The sequence below is a fragment of the Xenopus laevis genome, chromosome 1S (assembly GCF_017654675.1).
Source record: "Xenopus laevis strain J_2021 chromosome 1S, Xenopus_laevis_v10.1, whole genome shotgun sequence".
NCBI lineage: Eukaryota > Metazoa > Chordata > Amphibia > Anura > Pipidae > Xenopus > Xenopus laevis.
Window position 1 is genome coordinate 116,967,075 of NC_054372.1, and position 23,407 is coordinate 116,990,481.

A 23,407-nucleotide genomic window follows, 5' to 3' on the forward strand; every position below is an offset into this window, starting at 1 on the left:
GTAAAGTTTTTCAGTTGTAAAGGAGAAGTGAAGTATAAAATGTTAGGCACCTCAAGTGTTTGTAATCCATTACCTGATACCCTGGGTGTCACGTACAACTCCCTAAATTCAGAACAACATCTCAGAATCGAGAGGATGACCATTTTGTACATTGATTTTGCCATTCAAAGAAAAACTTTTTTTTATACCTCTTAAAAAATGTGACTAATGGACTTGTTCACGGCTCAATCTTCCACTTGTAGCAGCCGCCTTTGGCCTCGGGAGGAGCCGTCAGCTACTCCGATGCCGCCAGGTCTTACCTTGAGAGGAGCAAAGTAGATGTTTTGAACGAGCAAAGGGGCACGTGCGTTTCCAAGTTTTTGGACGAAAGGAACAGTTCAGGGAATAGAATAAAAGCATAGTCAGGCAGGCCGGGGACGGTACAGGCAGAGTCAGGCAGGCTAGGGTCAATACTGGTAGAGTTCAGAATAGTTAGGCAGACAAGGGTCAAAACCAGAATCAAACAAGACAGAAATCGCACCTAGGATACTAATAAGTTAGACCTAACAATGACCAATGAGTTTGGATTCAAAGCCCCTTTAAATATTAAAATTTTGTGCCAAACGAACATTATGACGTCACGCGCACAGTTTGTTGAACCCGGAAGTGCGTGCCACGCACACCCTAGGACAAATTATTAAGAAGAACAACGCGGCAGGAATCTAGACCACCAGAGTATGTTACACTGGGTCAGTGTTCATGTTAGCAGAAAAAGACACCAGTCCTGGGGTTCTTCTCTTCGAGCACCACAATATCTTTTTCTTTCTTTCTTCAATGCCCTGGGCAGACTCTTACGCAATCGAATTTTTAACTGATTATATTTACAACATTTTTTATTCCAGTATGATTAAGCTTATATTAAATACATTTTTGTGATAGTTCCCCTTTAAGTGATAAAGCCACCTTTATCACATGGGTAAAGGTGGCTTTAACTAAGGTAATATATATATATGCTAGATTACATCTGTCAAAAAAAGAACAGAACTGTAAACTTTTACAACCAAGCTTCTTTGTGTTACATTTGAACCTGTGTTATTTCCTGTCAGGTGATCTGTCAGTGACACAGAACATTACAAGGGAAAAAATGTAAATAGATATAAGGATTAAGGCGGTAATATAACTGATAGAGAAAGAAAGATGGATAGATATTTAATATGGTAATTTGGGCAAGTCCCTTATTATATAGGTTCTGTGGTAGTTATTGTAATTTGGACCTTTAATAAGTCACTTATTATTATTATTATTATTATTATTATTATTATATAGGTTCTGTGTGGTTATTCATTCTAAATGTATAGTTTTCCTTTAAGGTAGTATGTACAACGCCTGATCTTGTGGGCGGGCGCCATGGGGCTGCGTGGTCCTGTCGCCGCCCACATACACCCTTCCCTACAAGTGCGCATGCGCGCCTGAACCGGCGCGCTCTGGAGCTGCACCCCCCAATGCTTCACAGACAGCGGCTGAGCTGCATGCCGCACCTAATTCTTAGCTGGCCCAGGCCTATGTGGCCTCGCCACAAATCCAGGCCTGCGTATGTAATGTCATAGCTACAGGAATATTATGTAACTTGGATGCAAAAGAGCCTACATCAGATGAAAAGCCACTTCCATTACTGCCCCACATGTCATATACAAATGAACTAAAACACTTCAGTGGTTGATTTTACCTTGTTAATTAATGTTACAAATTATTTTTATCACATTTTGTTACCGTTGATCTCTGAATTTGGGCCTTGTAAAACCCTGTGTGTGTTTTATGGCACCCTGCAAGTGAACTTTACATATTTAAATGGAAAATGGTTGTTGTTTGTTGTTATTAACTTTATTATAACAAGTTCCCTTTGTTGAAATTGGTTCTATCTTTTGCTTTTCAGGTAATTTGTGTCCATGAAATAATGTAATGGCTTGCCTCATGATGACTGAAGTAGATGGAACTGTACCTACTCCTGTTCACTCAATTCGAGATATGAATTCAAATTCAGATTTTCCAAAGCGGAGTGAGCAAGGATTAAACATATACTTTTACCATACTTCAGCAGAGACAGATGGGGATTACTTGGTATTACCACCGGAAAAGTATGTTGCTGAAGAGATATGTGTCATGGCTTCAAAAGCTTGTGGTAAGTTCTCCTATATCTCTTTCTGACTTATATTGGGACAATCCACTATTATATTTTGCTGCTATGCAATTTCTATACTCATACAAATTAGACACCATCTGTTTCCATAATGTCTCCATTAGATAGTGGGCACTGTCTATCTTGATTAAGAAATGGATTAGACATGCTCTATTTGTTTTGATCCCTTTAGCAGTGAAGATCTGTACTTAAAAATTTTCCCCTAGAAGCTCACAGTACAATTCTTAGGAGTTAGTCTTTTCTGTAGTTCACCTTCTATTGTAGTTGTAACCACAATTTCAGCTAATAGTTCAGTAATTTCCAACATTAAACTTACCTTCTCTACAGTGACCAGAGCCCACTAAAAGGATGTACAGTGTCACAGAGACTGACTATATGGCATGACAAAATAATACCAAGGAGTTAGGACAAATTTGAAGACATAGATCCTTATTGTTACAGGGTTGCTAAACCACTGGGCTGCTCTAATAAGTTTAGTATGTAAAATACAGACTTTTATAGAACTAGCACCAAATCTTTTGTTTCTTCTTATTTAGGTTTTCTTTGTTCCATCTTTATCGGAAAGCAGAGAGATCAGAACACATCATCTGTTCAGGTGCAGACAGTGTAGCATCCTCACAGGGTTGGCAGCAGCTACATGAACAACTGACAAGTGATCAAGCATTGTTCACTCTGTACTCCAATCCCTGCTATTTACAAGAGCAGGGCAATTTAAAAAAATATAGGGTCTATTGCAAAAGGGAAGCTTGGCATGTGAAAAAATGCACTATGGTGCCATAGATTTTAGGCCACTTTGTCTTTAGCAATAATTACCCAGCTATGCCAATGTGATCACTACAGAAAATGGATAATGAGCATATTAACACCAGATTTGCAATTAAGAACATTGCAGAAATGGACAAAGAGCACCCCTATTTCCCCTGAAAGGCTAATGGCATCACTGCAGAATTGGATGACTAAAAGTTGGGACTTTCCATCCTTCTACAGTGCTGTAGCCTGAGGCAAGAAAGATCAACTGATTTTTCTATGTCACTCTCCCTGATCCAACTGCATTAAGTCTGAGATCATCTGAAATAGTGAAAAGTGCATAAAGCATAAAAGACTTGTTGAAACATTTCGGAATAGGTTGCAGTTTTGATCATAATGGTTAGTGCTGTAGGTGAAGTTTAAAAAGAATAACATCATGCAGAATTAAGATAAAACGCTGTTGTTGAAGTTTGGTATGCTACCCATTGCCATAATTAACAAATAAAAAATACTTTGTTACACAACAGGCAGTAACAGAACAGAGATTGCAGCATCATTAGGACAGGCAATAACAGTGTGTAAAAATATTGGGTTTAACCTTTTATAGGACAAAGTGTAAAGTAGAAAAGTAGATTAAGTGGCAAGTCTCTCTTCCTAAGGGAAGTTGTACTGGCACATAAAATCAATACATTTTTTTAAAAGTGTTGCATTTTTAGCAAATAAAAAACAATATTTAAGGTTACAATTTATTTTTTAATGTTTCTGCATTACTCTTTATAAAGTTGCTGCTAAATAGGAGTTATATATTGAGAGAAAGGTTGAGCCTAATAGATTTTAGATTTTCCAAACTCTTTTGGGCAGGGCACTCTTTATCTCTTGTATTAGTGTTTTTTCCAGTAATGTGTACATTGTATACCCATTTACATATTTTATAACACTGCAGAATATATTGGTGTTTTATAAATACATAATGATAATAATAATATAATAAGAGATGTTTGTGGGGGGCAGGGGTTCTGCACCATTATTCTACTGCACTGCACTAAAACTGGCATTGTAAAACAATGATATAAGACTATAAAAACAATATTTTGTAATAGTAGTATTACTGCATTTATTTGCATTTTTTCCTTTTTCTGTTTATTCCATGTCCTGTGCATATTTTACTTGTACTTCCAAACCAGTGCCAGGTTGCCAAGGTAACTAGGATGAGAGCAACAGCAGCACTGCTGAAATTCTAGTGCAGTGCTGCAGAAAAAAAAAGTTAAATCAAAAAACTTGTATAAATTCTTATTTTGTCTTCATGTTCACTATAAGTTAATTTTAAAGGATAAACCATAATTTAAACTTGAAACAAACCCAATTGGATTGTTTTGCCCTCCAATAAGGATTAATTGTATTGTTAGGATCACGCACAAGGTACTATTACAGAGAAAAGAATTTTAATTTATTAAAATGGATTCTGTGGGACATGGCTTTCCCGTAATTCAGAGGTTTCTGGATAATGGGTTTCCAGATAACCAATCCCATACCTGTACTAAACTTACTATACCAGCCCAGAAGTTCAGCAGCCCTATAATAATAATAATTCATGCTTTCAGTGTTGTTCACTTCAGATCAAAATCTTTGACCGTGTTATGGTTTTGTTGTTTTTGCAGTATAGGAGTTCAGTACATACTCATTGTTCTCATGGCTGCTTCTAAGAAGCTAAGATTAGAGATTGTCAAAGACTGTCAATAAAAATCTGACAGCCAAGAAACAGATGCTGAAAGTGAAGATGTGAAGATAAACTTTGACTATTTCAGAAATGGTACAGAGTTTGTAATTGATTATATTTCGAAAGTTTCTTCTGTAGATGTATATAAATAGACAGGTGATGAAAACGTTATTAATCCCGAAAGAAATGATTATGCCGAATTTGTTAATCATAGAAAAACACCAAACACATAAAAAATCATAAATTGCTAAAAGCCTCCTAAAACTCTACCTGCTAAGGGGGGAAGAGTTAAAAGCAGAAAAGCAGCAGGTAAAAAAGATCACCTATAATGATTAGTGGTATATCTAAGTAAAATCAATCTATTGCTAAAAGTGCTGTGATATGATTCCACAATTTCATGTAAAGAAAGAGTAATTTTCCAAAATGCTCATTAGACAACATCCTTTTCTCTAATACCACCTCTAAGGTCTGTAATCTTCTTCATAAAATAGAACAGTCCTAATCAACCTATTAAGTCTATTGAATCCGCTACCTTCAGTAGATTACCCCAACACACAACATCATAAAACATTAGCTACCACCGACTGACACCAGCAGTGTTTCCTTACAAGCATTAAACAATTTTAATCTTCTAGTATAAAAGCCTACTCATACCCTTCCTATAAAACACCTCAGTATGTTTAGCCCAATACAGCTTATTATCAATAAAAATACCTGGGTACTATCAATGACACTCCTGTGTTCAGCATCCTGTCCTCTTCAAATACTGGCCACAATAACAGAATCATTTTAAAACTTTTGTAGATTACATAATTGTGAGTAATATAAAAAAATCAGAAGTAAAAAGTGTAAACAAAAAAGGAGATAAAACTGTCCCCTGTGGCACCCTGGTATTACAGACTACAGAATCGGACACAGCTCCGACAATCTTACGTATTGGGGTAGCCCAGTGAGAGCATTAACCTGCATTTATAGAAGGTTAGACCCAAGCACAGCAGGAGGTAAGGTGTTAAAGGCACTTGAAAAAACAAAACAAAACATGAAGTAGCTAACAAGAAAATAGTAGCATCCTCTACACCAATATGTGGCTGTTGCAAAGGATCAAGTGATGACTCCACTTCCTTCCTAAGTTGTTAGCTCCATGCTATAGGTCTATAATCACGAGTACTTGGGTGCTTACTCTACAGCACAGGAACAAGGCACAATGTTTTCCAGAGAACAGGAACAGTCATAGTAATCCATCTCAAATTAAAAAAGGAAGAAAAAACCTCACTCAACTGGGTAGCAAAGCCATAACACCCTAACACAGTGATCCCCAACCAGTAGCTCTTGAGAAACATGTTGCTCTCCAATCCCTTGAATGTTGCTCCTTCTGTCCTCAAAGCAGGTGCTTATTTTTGAATTCCGGGCTTGGAAGCAAGTTTTAGTTGGATAAAAATGAAGTATAGTGCCAAGTAGAGCCTCCTGTAAGCTGCCAGTTTACAAAGAGGCTACTAAATAATCAATTACAGCCCTTATTTGGCACCCCAAGGGATTTTTTCATGCTTGTGTTGCTCCTCGACTCTTTTTACATTTGAATGTGGCTCATGGTTAAAAAGGTTGGGGAACTCTGCCCTAGCGCACAGACCATCAGGTTCCCAGTGCATATCCTAAAAAGTTCCCTCCTAACCTCATCACTTTGTAATACTTATGCCCTCATTATAACTATTCCTTTCTAATATTGAAAATTCAGATTCATTATTAGCCTGAAACCTATTAAAAAACTGATTCATCTCATTGACCTTTTCAATACCACATTCTAGTCTCTGGTAAGTCTTCTTTCTATGGCCAGTAATAGTATTCATACCCCTCCACACCTCCTTAATATTCCTCTGTTGGAATTTCATCTCAAGTTTCCTCCGGTAAATGTATTTCCCCTACTTGATTTTTAACTTTCAACTCCCTCTGAATATTGCTTTTCTCCTCCTTATCACCCCTTCTGAAAGCTGATTTTTTTTTTTCCTGTTCAAAAACACCTTAATATCCTTGGTTATTCAAGGTTTATTACTTTATTATAAAAACAGTGTACTTTCTTAACAGGAGTGATAGAATTCACACAAAACTCTACACAATAATACAATGTGTAAGACCATATAAATCCCCCAAATAGGCTTTATAAAAACCTCCCAATCTGTTGTCTTAAAACAGTCCTGGAGACTCTCTCTTCAGATAAATTTTGGACAGTTCTAATAGTCGTAGGCTGACGTTAACCAAATGGTTTATATTGTGGCTTCAACCAAAATCTGAAGGACTAAATCCTTGCCGGCCATTAAGCAATTTGATCACCCTTTATATTTTCATTTTCACAATAGTTCCCTTTAAATAATGATTAGAGTTGAACTGGAGCCAGTAATCCCCCAATTCTAGTAATTCTTACAGTTTGATTATTACATTTTTGCATACAGAGTATGCAGAGCAAAAAAATTCCAGGACACAGTAACTTTTTTTTTCGTGTCTTAGGTATACACCTTGGACCATCTATTGTAATTTATTCTTAGATTCATAAAGGTTGGTGTAGGAGGTATTTATACATTGTGAACTTGCTAAACTTTTATAAAATGAGTAGTTTTACAAATCACCCTTCTAGATGTATTACCAGTAAAGTACTAAAATAGGGGATTTCCAGAGACGCAGACAAGAGTAAGATGTTTCATTTTGTGTGAGTCAGCTTTTCAAAGTAATGTTATTGGAATTTACCAAGAATGAACTGACTTGTCACTTTGTCAGCCTTTTGGGAATTCAATAGGTCCATCTCCAGTAATTTGAAGAGCACCTTGGTTTCCCTCATGAATGAAGGAACAATTTTGTTCTATGTATTCTGTATTCAATATATACACATTAAAATTGTGGATAATGCACCTTATAGCTATTTATATAATATGTAGGTTGACACCTGGTCCAAAGTGTGGTTATACGCCTGAGCATATTTAGATTTTTGTAGTATGTACATATTTGGGATTTGGTCACATGTGACTGCAACTTTGACATAAGCGTTGTGACAGATTGATGCATGCGTTTGATCATACTTTTGTGATATTTGTCTGGGTGCACTTGTAGACTGCCTCCTCCTATGATGTTTTTTATGGTGGACAAGGGAAGACTTAATTTACTCCTGACAAAGCTGTATAAGCCAGTGATACACATGGAGTGGTGCACCCCGCTCTCTTTCCCCCCTCCCGGATTCTGTTTCACTGTTGACTTGTTTGCTGACTTGGATAAGTATACACTGTAATGTGTATACTTATCAGCAGCATCAAGGGCAAATAAGGTCTTGAGCTGTATTAAAAGGGGCATAGAGTCAAGGGAGGAGGGGGTCATTCTTCCACTGTATAGAGCACTTGTAAGGCCCCATCTAGAATATGCCGTACAGTTTTGGTCTCCATCACTCAAACAGGACATTATTGTATTAGAGAGGGTACAGAGAAGGGCAACTAAGCTGGTAAAAGGTATTGAAAATCTTAGCTATGAGGAAAGACTGGCCAAATTGGAGATGTTCACGCTGGAGAAGAGACGCTTAAGGGGAGCTATGATGACTATGTATAAATATATAAGGGGATCATATAATAATCTCTCTAATGCTTTATTTACCAGTAGGTCTTTCCAGCTGACACGAGGTCACCCATTCCGATTAGAAGAAAAGAGGTTCCGCCTAAATATTCGGAAGGGGTTTTTTACAGTGAGAGCTGTGAAGATGTGGAATTCTCTCCCTGAATCAGTTGTACAGGCTGATACATTAGATAGCTTTAAGAAGGGGTTGGATGGCTTTTTAGCAAGTGAGGGAATACAGGGTTATGGGAGATAGCTCATAGTACAAGTTGATCCAGGGACTAGTCCGATTGCCATTTTGGAGTCAGGAAGGAATTTTTCCCCCTCTAAGGCAAATTGGAGAGGCTTCAGATGGGTTTTTTGCCTTCTTCTGGATCAACTGGCAGGTAGTTAATAAAAAAAAAAGAAGGTTGAACTTGATGGACATGTGTTTTTTTTCAACCTTACTTACTATGTTACTATGTTACTATGTAATGTACGGTTAATACTTTATATCATTGATTGCCTTATTACGGTGGAAGGTTGGTTGGAGAGGGGTTTTCTTTTTAATTGGTTTTAAATATTAGGAGAAAAAACAGGGTTTTGATTGTTTGTAATCCTTTATAAGTATCGAATAGGACAAAAATATTAATATTTTAGTTATGTTTGGTGTTTTAAGGATGTCATGCATTATATAACAGATACCGCACCAAAATACTTTACCGTATGCTTTATTGTTAATAGTATAATTTGGATTTCTTTATTTTGCAGGGGTGACACCTGTTTACTACAACTTATTTGCATTAATGGATGAGCAAGACAGAATATGGTATCCCCCAAACCATACTTTTCATGTTGACGAGACAACAAGGCAAAAATTAATGTTTCGAATAAGGTACAGTACTCCTTTACATGTTCTGTTTATCCAGTCAATGTTTCTTAGTTAAATAATGGCGTAGTGAGTAAGCCAAGCACAAGAAATATGCTAATGTACTGATTAAAAACAAAACAGGAGATTATTATCTGTGAGATTTAACAAAGAGATGCCAATATATGTGCAAAACCTGATATTAGCATACACCCAAAAATGTGGTACATTTTGAACACACCCCAGATCAGCTGGCTACATCGTGTTCAGCTAAGACATGACCCCAAATCAGTGAAACTATGCCAACTTTTATAATAGCCCTGGGACTAACTTGCCTATATTTGGGGACATTGGGAGGTATGTTATACTTTTAGAAAGCACCTTGAGTTTTTAATTAAATGTAGTTTTAAAATGATTTTCTTTAGAAATGTTTTTTTTTTGTGTTGTAAATAGTGGCAACATATCCCACATTGCTTTAAAAAGATATCAATGATCATATGATAAAAATAAACCTTACATTTTAGTGGTTTCTCCAAGCAGTATTGGGGATGTAATTCATGTGGCCATTTGTTGTTTTCTGATGGATGATGCTGACAGATGCTCATTCTATTCACTTAAAATCCTTACATCTTGTTTTGTCTCAGGCATAAAATATAGCCCTTAAGCTCCATGGGGCACATTTACTTAGGTCTGAATTTTCACTTTGGAAAGCTTTGCCATACTTCGCGCAACCATGTCAGACGTTCATTCACTACAACTACATATATTCATCAAAATGCAAAAATTTGTATTGGCAAATGAAGACAGGTGAAATTCATCAGTGCGAAAGTTTCTTAGCAAATTTTCTCTAGCGTTACTTTTTAGCGAAACTCTATTAACATACTTACACTTATGTCAATTTAATTATGGAGACTACATAAAGGCCATAGGTCATATGTATGTATGTATTTATTAGTGATGTTGGGAAATTGCTTGAAGTGGCCACTTATTAAAAATGTCCAATGAAGCAAAATAAAGACAATGGAGCCTACCCTAAAGGTTAAAAAAGTGTAAATAACATATATTTAACTGTTAAACATAATCCCACATTAAAATATAAAAAACACCAGCACTTTTTCTTTTTTTTATGACTTTTTTGAATACAGGATATGATGTCACTGACATAGTTATGTTGAGGATGTAGCTTCATTTTAGCAATTCGCCAGGTAGAACCAGACGAAGTAGACTTTGGTGAAAAGGGTAAAGTTTTGGAATGTTTATACTTTGATAAATTTGCGGATTAATGGCCGTTCGCCTGGCAAAACTATTTGAAAGTTCTCAAGCGCTGAGGTTTTTCTCTAGCAAATTGTCTTGTACGCCTTTTAGTAAACTGGTCATTTTGGTGAATTTTCACCAAAAAAATATTTGCCCTTTAGCAGATGTGCCCCCATGACTGCCATGGGGTAATCCCATGGCATAAAAGCAATCTCATATACTAATGTGTCAAGCAGTTTTACTATTGGTGCAGAAGTAATAGTTTAGTGCTTTGTTATTGATCACTCCACTGATAACATCCTTACAGTGCTTCATAAGATTGCATTAGACTTTGAATAAGAAAATTGTTTGCTAGAGGTTCAACCATTTTACAGCATATAGGAAATGAATTGAGCATAATTTGCTCTAGCTTTGATGCAGAAAGAGAGGCATAAAGGGAGGTTGCAATTGTTAGGAACCCCACTGAGATTATAATCCTTTACCTGAGACCCCAGTTGGTGCTCTTTGAACTGAAATGTGAAATGGATTGAAATGGACAATTGTATCCATTTGAACTGAAATGTTCAATTCAGCTGCATCAATTTTTATGTTCTGCTGCGTTTCTACTGTGTCTATAAACTCAAGGGAACCCTGGAGCTACCACCACCTCCAAAAGAAGTGTCTGCGCTGAATGGAATGCTATTTCATCACACATTCATCACCCAAATCACGGATTGTCTAGCTTGCCAGAATTGCCTGTTTATTGGGCCAGGCCATGTTTCACCAGTCCACCTGATTTAATATCACACCTAGTTCACATTGGAGCATCCAAGTATCTAAACTGGTGTAGTTTTGCTTGCGTTGGGTACACATGAATAAAAAAATGGAATCTCTGGCAGGTATTGCTTTAGATGGGAAGGCATTTAGTATGTAATCCTTTTTATCGCAATACAAGGTCTGTCTCCCACTTGGCCAAGGTTTCATATACCCACTCTCTGCCTCTTAAGGTAAGCTGCAACTACATTTTGGGCTTCTCCCTTCACTAGAAACCATCTTGGCCCAGCCTTAATTCAGCTTTCACAGCATATAAAGTTTAGAGTATGCAACTGCTAGGGATGCACCGAATCCAGGGTTCGGTTTGGGATTCGGTCTTTTTCAGCGGGATTCGGTCTTTTTCAGCAGGATTCGGATTAGGCCGAATCCTTCTGCCGGTCGAACCGAATCCAAATCCTAATTTGCATATGCAAATTATGGGCAGGGAGGGAAATTGCGTGACTTTTTGTCACAAAACAAGGAAGTAAAAATGTTGTCCACTTTCCACCCCTAATTTGCATATGCAAATTAGGGTTCGATATTCGGTCGAAACTTTTGTGAAGGTTTCAGGGTTCGGCCGAATCCAAAATAGTGGATTCGGTGCATCCCTAACAACTGCGCAATTGAACGTTTGAAAGAGAAAGTAGACAGGGACACAGACAGCCTCCCACAGGACCAATAAATAGTGACGTTCTGTGGCATCTTGCAGCAGCCCCTCTGGCATTTGCCAATGTCTACAGAGATGATACTCTATTGTATGAACATTATCCATTGATTAATTTGGATTCTGAGTAACCCACAGAATTTGTGCAAATGCTAGAAGTATCCACTTTCTTCCAGTGGTGTAACTAGATATTACTGGGCCCCACAGCAAATTATTTTTCAGGCCCCCAAAATGTCTAGAGGTTGGCCTGTTTTACCAATATTTATTGAAATTATATATGAATAAGGGCCTTGTGGGGCCCCTATACCCCCTGGGCCCTCCTGCAGCTGCAGGGTCGGATTCCTCTGTAGTTATGCCCCTGCTGTCTTCTAAACTACCACATTGGTATTTTTGGTATTGGACACTTTGGGAAGTCTGGCTAATCTAGCTAAACTTTCAACTAAGCAGAGTGCAGTCTACTTTTTGTTTTTTATAAAAAAAAAAAAAATATATATATATATATATATATAATGCTGGTAAAGCTATGTAAAGATGAATTGCTGGTAATTACGGCCAACATTATGGGCAAGCACCTTTAAAATACAATTAACTCTATCCTTTGATTTTACTTCGTAGAATCACTGAAATGATGCTAAAAATAAATGGGTACAGCAAAATACTCTCCACAAGAGTTTCAAATGGACAAATTATTTACCAGGATGGCATTTTAGAATTTCTGAGACTGGTAAATGTTGTGCAGTTAACTGGCAAGTGCCCACGTAGAGTATTTTGCTCATAAGCCCCAATTTGTGTGTTCATTTTATCATATCCTTTTGTGAAAGAAAGGATGTGAACAGTTTTTTTTTAACAAGAGTTGTCTGTCAACAGGTTTTATTTACCTCATTGGTATTGCAATGGAACCAACCGAGCAATTCGATATGGAGTTGCAAAAGGTGCAGAGAGTCCTGTTCTTGATGATGTTGTAATGGCTTATTTGTTTGCTCAGGTAAGTACTTCTTTGTTTTCTATAGGTCACATTTTCTCCCTTTCACCCTAGATAGCTCTAGTTTTTCCGGAAATTAATACCATTTGGTAATTTTAAATAAGGTTAGCACATGTAAGTATCTTGTAAACTTGTTTCGTAATATGTATGTTCTGTTAGCATTGAATACTTATAAATGCCAACCTTGTTTTGTTTTTTCACCTGAATGAAAAACTGTGTAGGTGACCCAGGGACCAAAGTTGTGTCAACTGATGCAAATTCCCATGTTGTGTTCAGCTTAGCTAGGTCACATGCTCATGTACAAGTGTGTGTAATGTCACACTTGCTGTTTTTTGCCAGTAGTGTTCGATACTTCCTGTCCCTGATGATTATTATTATTAACAGCGCCAATCTATTGTTTAGTTGTTCTGAAATTGATCTTTGTCATGCTCTTGTACAATTAGATTCTGTATATTCCCTCTACATAAAAATAGCATAAAACGATTTTAGATTTCAGAATATTGGGGTTTTTAACCTACTTGTTTCTCAAGTCATTCCATCTATTTCTTATGGTCAAGGTTAAGAGGATGCACTGCTGATCGTATAGTGTATTTTAAGAACGCTTGCAATCTCTCCCATGTTTTTAAACCTGCAACATTTTTTCTGATTTCTGCATTACACCTGTACCTTGATGCTTATTTTTGTTGGGAAAAGACCAATAAACCTATTATAACATTTTTAAACAGTACTCTGCTCTGGATTAATAAATTATAATAATAATAATAATAAACAAAAGCAAACATTGGAGGATCCCTTTGAAGTCACATAACCCATTCAAAGGATTTTTCTGCACATATCCCATACACAGAGTAAGCAACTGTGAAGTAAAGATGTAATTTCTCTAAGGGAGTTAATACTTGTTTTGTAAAACAGCCCCATCATAGGTGCCTTGTAGGGAATTACTTTTAATTACTCTAAGATGAGATGACTGGTAGCAGAAAAAAAGAATGACGCATCACCTGTATCTTGCTAAAAGCTGCTTAAAACATAACATGCATGTCTTGGCTTCCAAGTAGTTAAAAAGTCACTGAAGCAGAGTAAAAAAAAATGAGATTTTGTTTCTGCCAGTAGAAAAAAAAATCAAGCTGTGTTTTTTTTGGCAAATAAAAAAACAAGATTTTATGGAAAACTGCCATACAATCTATTTTGAAAGCTCATTATATTGTACAGACTAACAAATTGTACCTGTAAATAGATAGTTCCATCACTGTGACTGCTAAAGTAGAATGAGACAAGGGAGCCATAATAACTTCCGAACCTTAGGTGGACAAAATCTTATTATACCCAAGAACTAGCCAGACGTCACTTTTTTTTAAATCTTGACTCTTAATAATTTTAAGATAACATACAATATGAGAATTCATGAAAGTAAGAGTAATAACCTTCCAATACTTTTTCAGTACAGTTGATTTCAGACAGTTCACCAGAAAAAAATACTTTTTCCTAGGGGTGCGCCGAATCCCCGAATCCTCCGTGAAAGATTCGGCTGAATACCGAACCGAATCCGAATCCTAATTTGCATATGCAAATCAGGGGTGGGTGGGGGGAAAATGTTTACTTCCTTGTTTTGTGTCATGTGATTTCCTTCCCAAACTCTAATTTGCATATGGAAATTAGGATTTGGATTCGGTTCGGCCGGGCAGACGGATTCGGCCGGGCAGACGGATTCGGCTGAATACTGCTGAAAAAGGCTGAATCCTGGATTTGGTGCATCTCTACATTTTCCAATTACTTTTTATATGTGATCGTTTTTCTAATATTGAAGTGTAAGTCTAATTGTTCACCTTTCTAAAGCAGCGGAATCCCTGAGTTGAATTACAGACAGCTGTTAGAATTGATACAATTGTTGCTAATACTCCAGAGATGCTGCTCAAAAATGTAAAGTAATTGAAAGTAATTGAAAAAATCTGAATCTGAAAACAACTGAACTGAAAAATGTGTATGGGAGGTGAACAACCCCTTTAACAGTTCTCCACACTTTAAACTGTTTGTGACAGTATTTTTTTATTTATAGATTTATGCATGCATTCATTTGTATATATTTTTTTAAATATTTCTTTGTATTCCAGAAAATTACATTACATAACATATTTTAAAGACCTAACATTATTGTATAGCTCAGAAAATATAATATAAGAAGCCTGACTGCATACAATGAGGAAAAGTAACTTAAATTTGTGGACTTATTGCACTCAATCATTTATTTATGAACATCCCACAGAGATACATTTTACCTAATTTATTTGACTTGTTGGTCCTTTTAAAACACAACAAATAAGCTGTTCATAAAAACCTTCCAGACATTTTCTAAATCATTCTAAACCAATCAGATTTAAATCTAAATTATTCTGTGTAAGCTATGTACAGAAACATTTGCCCAATCCTTCTAAATGTCTAATGTTGCAAAGCACCAAAATTCTCTGGAAAGAATGTCAGTGTGATGTTTATCATGTAGTGGCGTAACTACTGGGGGAGCAGGGGGTGCGATTGGGCCAGGGCCCGCACCCCCTCAGGGCCCCCCGGTAGCTTGCGCACCACTGAGTTCTTTAGTAATTGCGGCGTACGGAGGGGGGTGGGGGCCCAGCTGCACGTCCAAGGGAAGGGAAAGTTGTGCTCACCAATAATTTTTAAAACCATTTGGTGGGGGTACAATGAGGCTGTGACCACAAAATACATATAGACAAATACAAGAGTCCTCTGCACTGAACTCATTATCAATATATTTAAGACAGAGACATTTTGTGCATACTGCTACTAAATAATGCCTTACCCTTTAAACAAAACAGGTATTGTTTGTCCATATATTGCAATATATTTAAGCTGGCCAACTATGTCAAAGTCATCTCATATCTGGCCAGTCCTATACTCAATTTTCATCTTTTCTTCAGATGAAAATTGAGCATAGGACTGGCCAGATATGCAATCCTCGTTTTGTTGAAAGGGTAAGCAGCAGTTTACTGCCAGCTGTTTTTTATCCGGTTATCAAATTAATTAATCCATTTTTTCTGATCAATTTGAATTTTCTTCTTATGTGGAATTGATTTTTTGAGAATTGTTAAATTATTGATTGTATTATATAAATTGTTGCACTTATGCATTTTGGTGGTGTGTTGTTTGATTAAGGCGACTTGTAGCTAAAACATTTTCATGAATTGAGATTTAATCTATAGAGATTCTTTATGTGTTGTATTTATTATATATTTGTCATTCTCACGCACCGCTGGCTATCACTGGCTAATTCGTTTCTTCTGAAAGCAGTGAGTGCATAGCCATTTATAAATAAAAATGAATAAGAGAGGGCCTAAATAGAAAGATGAATAATAAGAAGTAGAACTAACAAAAAATTGTAGCCTTACAGAGCATTTGTTTTTAGATGTGGTCAGCGACTCCTATGTGTGTGTATATGTGTATATATATATATATATACACACACATATATACATTGCATACTCGCGCACACACACAATAATAAAAAAAGAAGTTTGCTGACTCCCAATCCTGATCTATAAATTTATTTTAATAATTTAAATTTTTATTTTTAGCTTGATTTATCAATTTACATTGTACAGGTATAGGATCCATTACCCGGAAACCCATTATCCAGAAAGATCCGAATTACAGAAAGGTCATCTCCCATAGACTCCATTTTATCCAAATAATCCAAATTTTTAAAAGGGATTTCTTTTTTCTCTGTAATAATAAAACAGAACCTTGTATTTGATCCAAACTAAGATATAATTATTCCTTATTGGAAGCAAAACCAGCCTATTGGGTTTATTTAATGTTTACATGATTTTCTAGTAGACTTTGGGCATGAAGATCCAAATTACAGAATGATCCATTATCCGGAAATCCCCAGATCCTGATCATTCTGGGTAACAGGTCCCATACCTGTACTTGCTAAAGAGGCTGTGGGTCTCTTACAAATTATGCTTTTGCACTACAAAGTGTCTTGCTGGTAAGCTAAGTGTTCGGTTCAGAGCACATATTTCAATAAACAATTTATATTGGTTTTTTTTTTGCCGGTACGGTCTGTTGGTAGTATATCTCGCTGGTAAAAGACATGATCTAGCACTGTAATTTTACCTATACACATCCTCTTTATTTATGCTCACACAAGAGTGAAAGAAGCATGGTCTTGTGCTGCTCATCTTATTTCCCTACCATGCCCAGCAAACATCTCTTTCTATCCTTAAAGTGAGGTATAGCTTCTGGCTGTCGGTTATTTCTTTATATCACATAGCCACATACCACAGGGGCCCACACAGTCAGGATCTTGGAAAATTTTCCAGGACACCTCTTTGACAGAGCAGAATGTACCCCAGATTACAGCCATCTACATGGTCAGGAAAATGTGGATGTCCTCACCCGTCAAACATTGGATCCAGGGAAGGGTAAATTGAAACAGAAGTCATTTCTACAAATTACTCACAGGTGATGATGGCTATGGATAGACCTGGTTGCATCAACCTTCAATCACCAAGGCCCATTATCTGCACACTGTAACCTCAAAGCAAAGCCACAGCAATGGATGCCCTGACCATCCCCTGGGGTTTCCCCTTAGTCTACATATTCTTCCTTCTACCCATCTCAAGTCCTGAGGAAACTAAAACCTCTCATTACCATGGCCATCTTAATTGTCCAATATTGACCTGTAAGGGCTTGTTCTCAGATCTGCACAACATGTCGGTGGTGGAGACATGTTAACTACCTATGCAAACCTACTCGCCTAAGGTCCACAACTACATCACAACCTCAAAATGCTTTTACTGATGGTGTAGCAATTGAGATCACCATCTGAGAAGAGTTTCTTAGGAAACATTGTTAATACTCCTACAAGCCAAGATGAAATCTACTACTCTTTCTCTGAATTGAGTCTGAAAAACCTTTCTAAAGTGATGTATTTAAAGGTTCATTAACAACACTGCCACCTCCACACCTATAATTTTGGAGTTCCTTTTACATCCACTACAGAAGGATCATTTTGATCCCAGGAACTTTATTTATATGAACTACAGGTATGGGATTCCATTATCCGGAAACCCGTTATCCAAAAAGCTCCAAATTACGGAAAGGTCATCTCCCATAGAATCCATTATAAACAGGAAATCATTTATAAAAATTTGGATTATTTGCTTCTCTGTAATAATAAACAGTACCTTGTACTTGATCCCAACTAAGATAGAATTAATCCTTATTAGAAGCAGAACCAGACTATTGGGTTTATTTAATGTTTACATGATTTCTAGTAGACTTAAGATATGAAGATCCAAATTACGGAAAGATCTGGAATACCCCAGGTCCCGAACATTCTGGATAACAGGTCCCATGCCTGTACTATTCTTTGACAATTCTAATTGTCATCTCTTCAGGTAGTCTAGTTTCAGAGCTATCGGCTCTGTTCGCCAATCGAATTCGAAGTAAATTCGAAATAGTAGTACCCTATTCGATGGTCGAACTATCCAAAAAATTACTTTGAATTTCGAATTTTTTTACTTAGAAAATTCCCTTGAATTCACTTCGACCCTTGATAAATCTGCCCCTAGGCGTTGCTTTAAAAGTCTTCGTTTTTCATAAGGACTGTTTTGTAGACTAAAAGCTACAATAAATTTGAGAACTTGAAAGGTGAACAATGAACAACTTTGAACAATTCAAAGGTTTGAGATACTACACTTGCTTAGAAAGTGTCTTTTATCCAAGCAAAAAAATATTGCATATTTAATATTTTTCTGCTGCCCATTATTTTTTTTTACTTTTATACCACAAAAGTCTGACTAATAGGTTTCATACTAGAGGGTATAGCATGTTTCTGAAGTATATTTGGGTAACTCCTTTGATACAGAAGCTCTATGCAGGTAACCAGCTTAAGAGCTAACAAAACACCCTCAAACATACATTCTTCATGCTTTACTGTTGCTTTTTAACACTTATTACATATGGGAGTTTGTCTCTTGGAGAGTGGTACCAAAAGCCTAAAACCTTTAAAGTGGCAAGCTCTCAGATAGTAGTAGTAGTTTAAAAAGCTGACACACGGATGAGTTTAATCAATTAAGAAATACAATGAAATAATAATAATGATAAAGTACACAGGCAGTGCTCTTTTTAATGTGGAGACAGATATATTTCTGTTATCAATGCCTAATTTCATTAATCGAAATTGTCTGTTTCTAATTCGATCCAGATTGTGAATTTGACTTTATTCAAAACTATATTTTTTTTCCAATTCACTTAACATATACATATTCCTAAACTGCATTTTAAAATTGTTACATTGGGTACATTGTTAGCAAAAGCATGATAGAAAACCTTTGACAGTATATGTGTAGTATAATACATACGGCGGAAAAAAATGACACCCATCGACTTGTATGGCGTTGCGCGTCAAAAAAATTTAGCGTGCAACATTTTTTTTGACGCCCGTAAACTTTAATGGGTGTAAGCGACATTTCGCCAGCAGCGATTTTTTTTGTCAAAACAGGTCAAATTCACCCATCCCTACTCCTCACTGTCTTTTTAATTACCTTTCCCAGGTGTCCTAGGACACTGTGCTTTGCATGCATAATAAATGTGTCTGAAGAGGGATTCTTTAGAAAGATAAGTAAGATGGTGGCACGACTTTAGTTTTTACCTTGGGCTTAGAGGATGCATTGGCCCACCCTGGGGGTGCTTAATAATTTTGTTAATTTTTTTGTTTCAGTGGCGAGATGATTTTGTTAATGGCCGAATAACAGTACCAATCACACACGAAGCCCAAGAAGAATGCCTGGGGATGGCAGTTCTTGACATGATGCGCATGGCCAGTGAAAAGGGGCAAAGTCCTCTGGCTGTTTACAATTCTGTCAGGTATTCATTTAAATAAATAGTTTTTTTTTAATGCATTCTTAATGTATTTTTAAATGTATTTATTGACTATACACCATTGTTAACTGTGAATTTTAAATGAAGTTTTATTTATTTTACAAGAAGGAAAGGTTTTACTCTGAAGGTGAAGCACATAATTCCCCAACATTTTTTTTAATTGTTTTTTTCTTGGGGAGAATGTATTGGTGAGTGCATGGTACATTGAAGTTAAGAGGAGCTGCAGTTACAGTTGTTTGATATATCAGAACGAATGATTGGTGGCCATACACAGGTATATTACCTTTTATTTTATTAACTCATTGGTTAATTGGCTCCGGATAAAATTGACCACAGTGTGTGAATGTATTTGTTACCTTAGAGACAATTCCAATTAGACGACACTTACTGAGTTGGCCAGTGTATCATCGGGTGCACGTCATGTGGCCTGTTCATCAAGGCTCCACTATTCCGTTAATTCTCTCCCAGCAGACAGCACTCCAGTTTCATTAAAACCGTCTTTATTGTATGTGGGACAACAGCATGAAAATATGTTTTCGAGTGGCACTCCACTCTTTGTCTCTACCTTAGAGTCCAGGCTTTACTGGGTGAGTGACTGACTGATATAGCATCTCTGTAAAGGACTGCAGAATATGTTGGTGCTGTATAAATAAAGAATAACAATATTATTAATACTGTGCGGGATTAGCTTTTGTACGGCCACTTTAAGGGATTATGCAGGGTTTTGTTTGCCTATAAGATTTCAGAATCTCCATATTCATTTCATGTAATTGTACTAAGTAAAACAATTCCTATCTGTTAAAGTAACAGCAATATCTGTTAAAACTGGATGACCAGAGCAAATCATTCTTTTTGCATTTAATGTAGCTGTTGCGAATGAGGCTATGCCAGCCCAGTGTACAAGAGGATTTTTCAAATCTGAACTTGAAGATTGGTTTTTAGGGCTATTGCAGTTTAGGCATCTGCATTAAATACAGGTATGGGACCTGAATGCTCAGGACCTGTTTTTTTCTGGATAAAGGATCTTGATCTTCATACCTTAAGTCTACTAGAAAATCTTGTAAACATATCTTATTTTGGGTATTTCAGTGCCTTACATTTTTCTTTCCTTCTACAGTTATAAGAAATTTTTGCCAAAGTGTATTCGAGCAAAAATTCAAGACTACCACATCTTGACAAGGAAGAGAATTAGATATCGATTTCGCAAATTTATTCAACAATTTGGCCAGTGTAAAGCTACTGCCAGAGACTTAAAACTTAAGTATCTGATAAATCTCGAGACCTTACAGTCGGCTTTCTACTCTGAATGCTTTGAAGTAAAGGAGCCAGGCAGGGATAATTCGGGTGACGAAAATTTTGCAACCATTGTGGTAACTGGAAATAGTGGAATTCAGTTTACAAAAGGAAAGCCTAAAGAATCATTCGCTGACATGGTGAGTACTGCCTTAAATTACTTCAAGGCTAACAAAACCTTTCTATAAGCTGTGAACATGCTTCAGCAAAACAAATATTTTTGCAGCAATTAACCACTAATTGTGCTTTTAAGGCAGTGGTGCAAGCCTTACAGGACAAGGAATGGCTTAATTGCTTAATTATCATTACTGGCTTAATTATCATTACTAACTTCAGACCCTTGGCCAGTATTCATCTTTGCTGGAGAACAATAAAAGGCACCATGTTTGCGCAGGTGTAGTGACCCATAACAACCAGTAAGGTAAACCCTACATTTCAATTGGTTGCTATGGGTTACTGTACCTGGGCAGGGGGTCATTTATGATTGTTGGTGCAGTCGCAGCCATGCTGATTTACCTTGACCTGGTTTGCACCACAATTTGCACCAAAAGAATAGGGTGAACACATCACTCACATGATGAACGCTGGAATTGATGCTAACCAGATTAATTTTACTCTAATTTTCCTCAAAATATTTGTTTTGTTTCTGGTTCAACATAATAAACATGTTATACTGTTTGCTTCCATGTATTGTTTAAATAATATTTAAAATATGTAATCTAGCTTTTGTTTGCATCATTGAGGAACCAGGTAAAATAAAAAAATACAATCAGAATGAAGACAGGAAAAAAAATTTAGTATAAAGGAAAAGGAAAAGAAAAAAGTAAAGGATGGAACCCCCGTTCAGCATATTATATACTTATCATACATTTTTGTTTAGTGCCCAAGTTTTCTGTCAATATCACTGCAAGTTAAGTCATCTCTCAACCACATGGTTTTGCCATGGAGTCCAAATTTCAACAAATTCGTCCATATTATCCTGTATCCTGTCTTTTCTATTTAGTTTTAAACATTTCTCAAAATCAAACGGAACTGTATACAAATATAAATCTGGGTGTTCTTTAAAAATAAATTAAGTAGAAAACATAAAAGAAATTAGGCAATATTGCTACATCAAGCAAAAAATAAATAATTCCTTGTTATTACATTGGCTCGTTGCAGGGTTTACAGACATATTGTGATTTTCCTGAAATAATTGACATCAGTATTAAACAAGCGAATAAAGATGATTCTACAGAGAGCAGAGTAGTCACAATCAACAAACAAGATAACAAGACTCTGGTAAGATCAATTTTCTACTTAGAAATTAGGTTTGTGAAATTTAGCATGTTACTCAAGTATGCTTGCTATTTATAGTGAATTTTGAGTTGACAGATACAGAACGAGTTGGTACACACCAGTAAGATGTTTGAACATATCCTGCTCACCACAAAAAAACTGTTAATGTTACGTGTATCCCATCTGTCCTTGCCTCCTGTAATCAAAGCACAACTTGCTAAGCTTGAGTGGCTTCATTGTATGGAGAAGGTTTTGTGCAAATATGCATGTATTATACACCAGCTCTTTTTGGTGTAAAATATTATACCAATAATATGCCCCTAATCGTTTTCCCAGTTATGGCTTTTTTATGTGTATGCGTGGTTATGTTTGCTGGCCTGGGCCTTCATTAGGCAAAATGGGGTATTTAGGGCAATATCAAACTACCACGGTAAACCTCAGCATTTTGTTTAAAATGCAAAACAATTTATATATACACCCAAATTTAAGATATATCTATGATTTCTTCCACTGACTGATGGTGTAGGCTTATGGCAATAAGAATAAAACTACACTGATCATGCCATGCAACACCACTCAACGCCGTGCAATACCACTCAACAGCACAAGCTTTTGTAGGATGCTACGAAATCTGATGCCCCTTATGCTAAAATGTAAAGTCGGATCAGATAAGTCGGATGGAGTCTTTTGTCCATGCATTTACATCCAACAGTCACCATAGTTTTCCGACACCATCCATTTTTATCTTGTCGGATGAGTACTCGGCATGCAGAGTTCACATCCAACAGACATGTTGTGTCGGATGGAAAATTTTACATGTAGTTTATGCATCCGATTTTTTTATCAGCTCCATTATATTTTAACCCACAAGACAACATCCGACTTGTAGGATGGGTTTTGTCAATTCAACACCATCCTACAAAATCGCTTGTGGATTTCAGCCCTAGAAGGGACTTCGCAGCTTGTATTTAGTGGAAGAAACACAAGACACCTACCCAAATTATGGCAGTGGTTGTTTAATCATAACTAGTCAATATTTTTTTTATTTCAGTTTAAATATTTTATTTATTTTTATTTTTTTGCTGAGTTCATAAACCTAATGTTTGATCCTGACTGGCTACAAGCAATGCACTTCTGATGTGAGTGGCAGATTTCATCTGATTGCCAGCAGTTAA

General features: G+C 36.6%; 1 protein-coding gene across 1 annotated transcript in view; it reads left to right on the plus strand.

The window, feature by feature from the left end:
- The window catches only part of jak2.S (Janus kinase 2 (a protein tyrosine kinase) S homeolog), a 98,153-nt gene that overhangs the window by 32,770 nt on the left and 41,976 nt on the right, over positions 1-23,407 (plus strand). Inside the window, exons 2-7 of the mRNA XM_041580125.1 lie at positions 1,913-2,158; positions 8,976-9,099; positions 12,650-12,767; positions 19,501-19,646; positions 20,779-21,094; positions 22,116-22,235. Of these exons, the coding sequence (XP_041436059.1) occupies positions 1,939-2,158; positions 8,976-9,099; positions 12,650-12,767; positions 19,501-19,646; positions 20,779-21,094; positions 22,116-22,235 (1,044 nt within the window). The 5' untranslated portion in view covers positions 1,913-1,938. The remainder of the gene's footprint in view (positions 1-1,912; positions 2,159-8,975; positions 9,100-12,649; positions 12,768-19,500; positions 19,647-20,778; positions 21,095-22,115; positions 22,236-23,407) is intronic.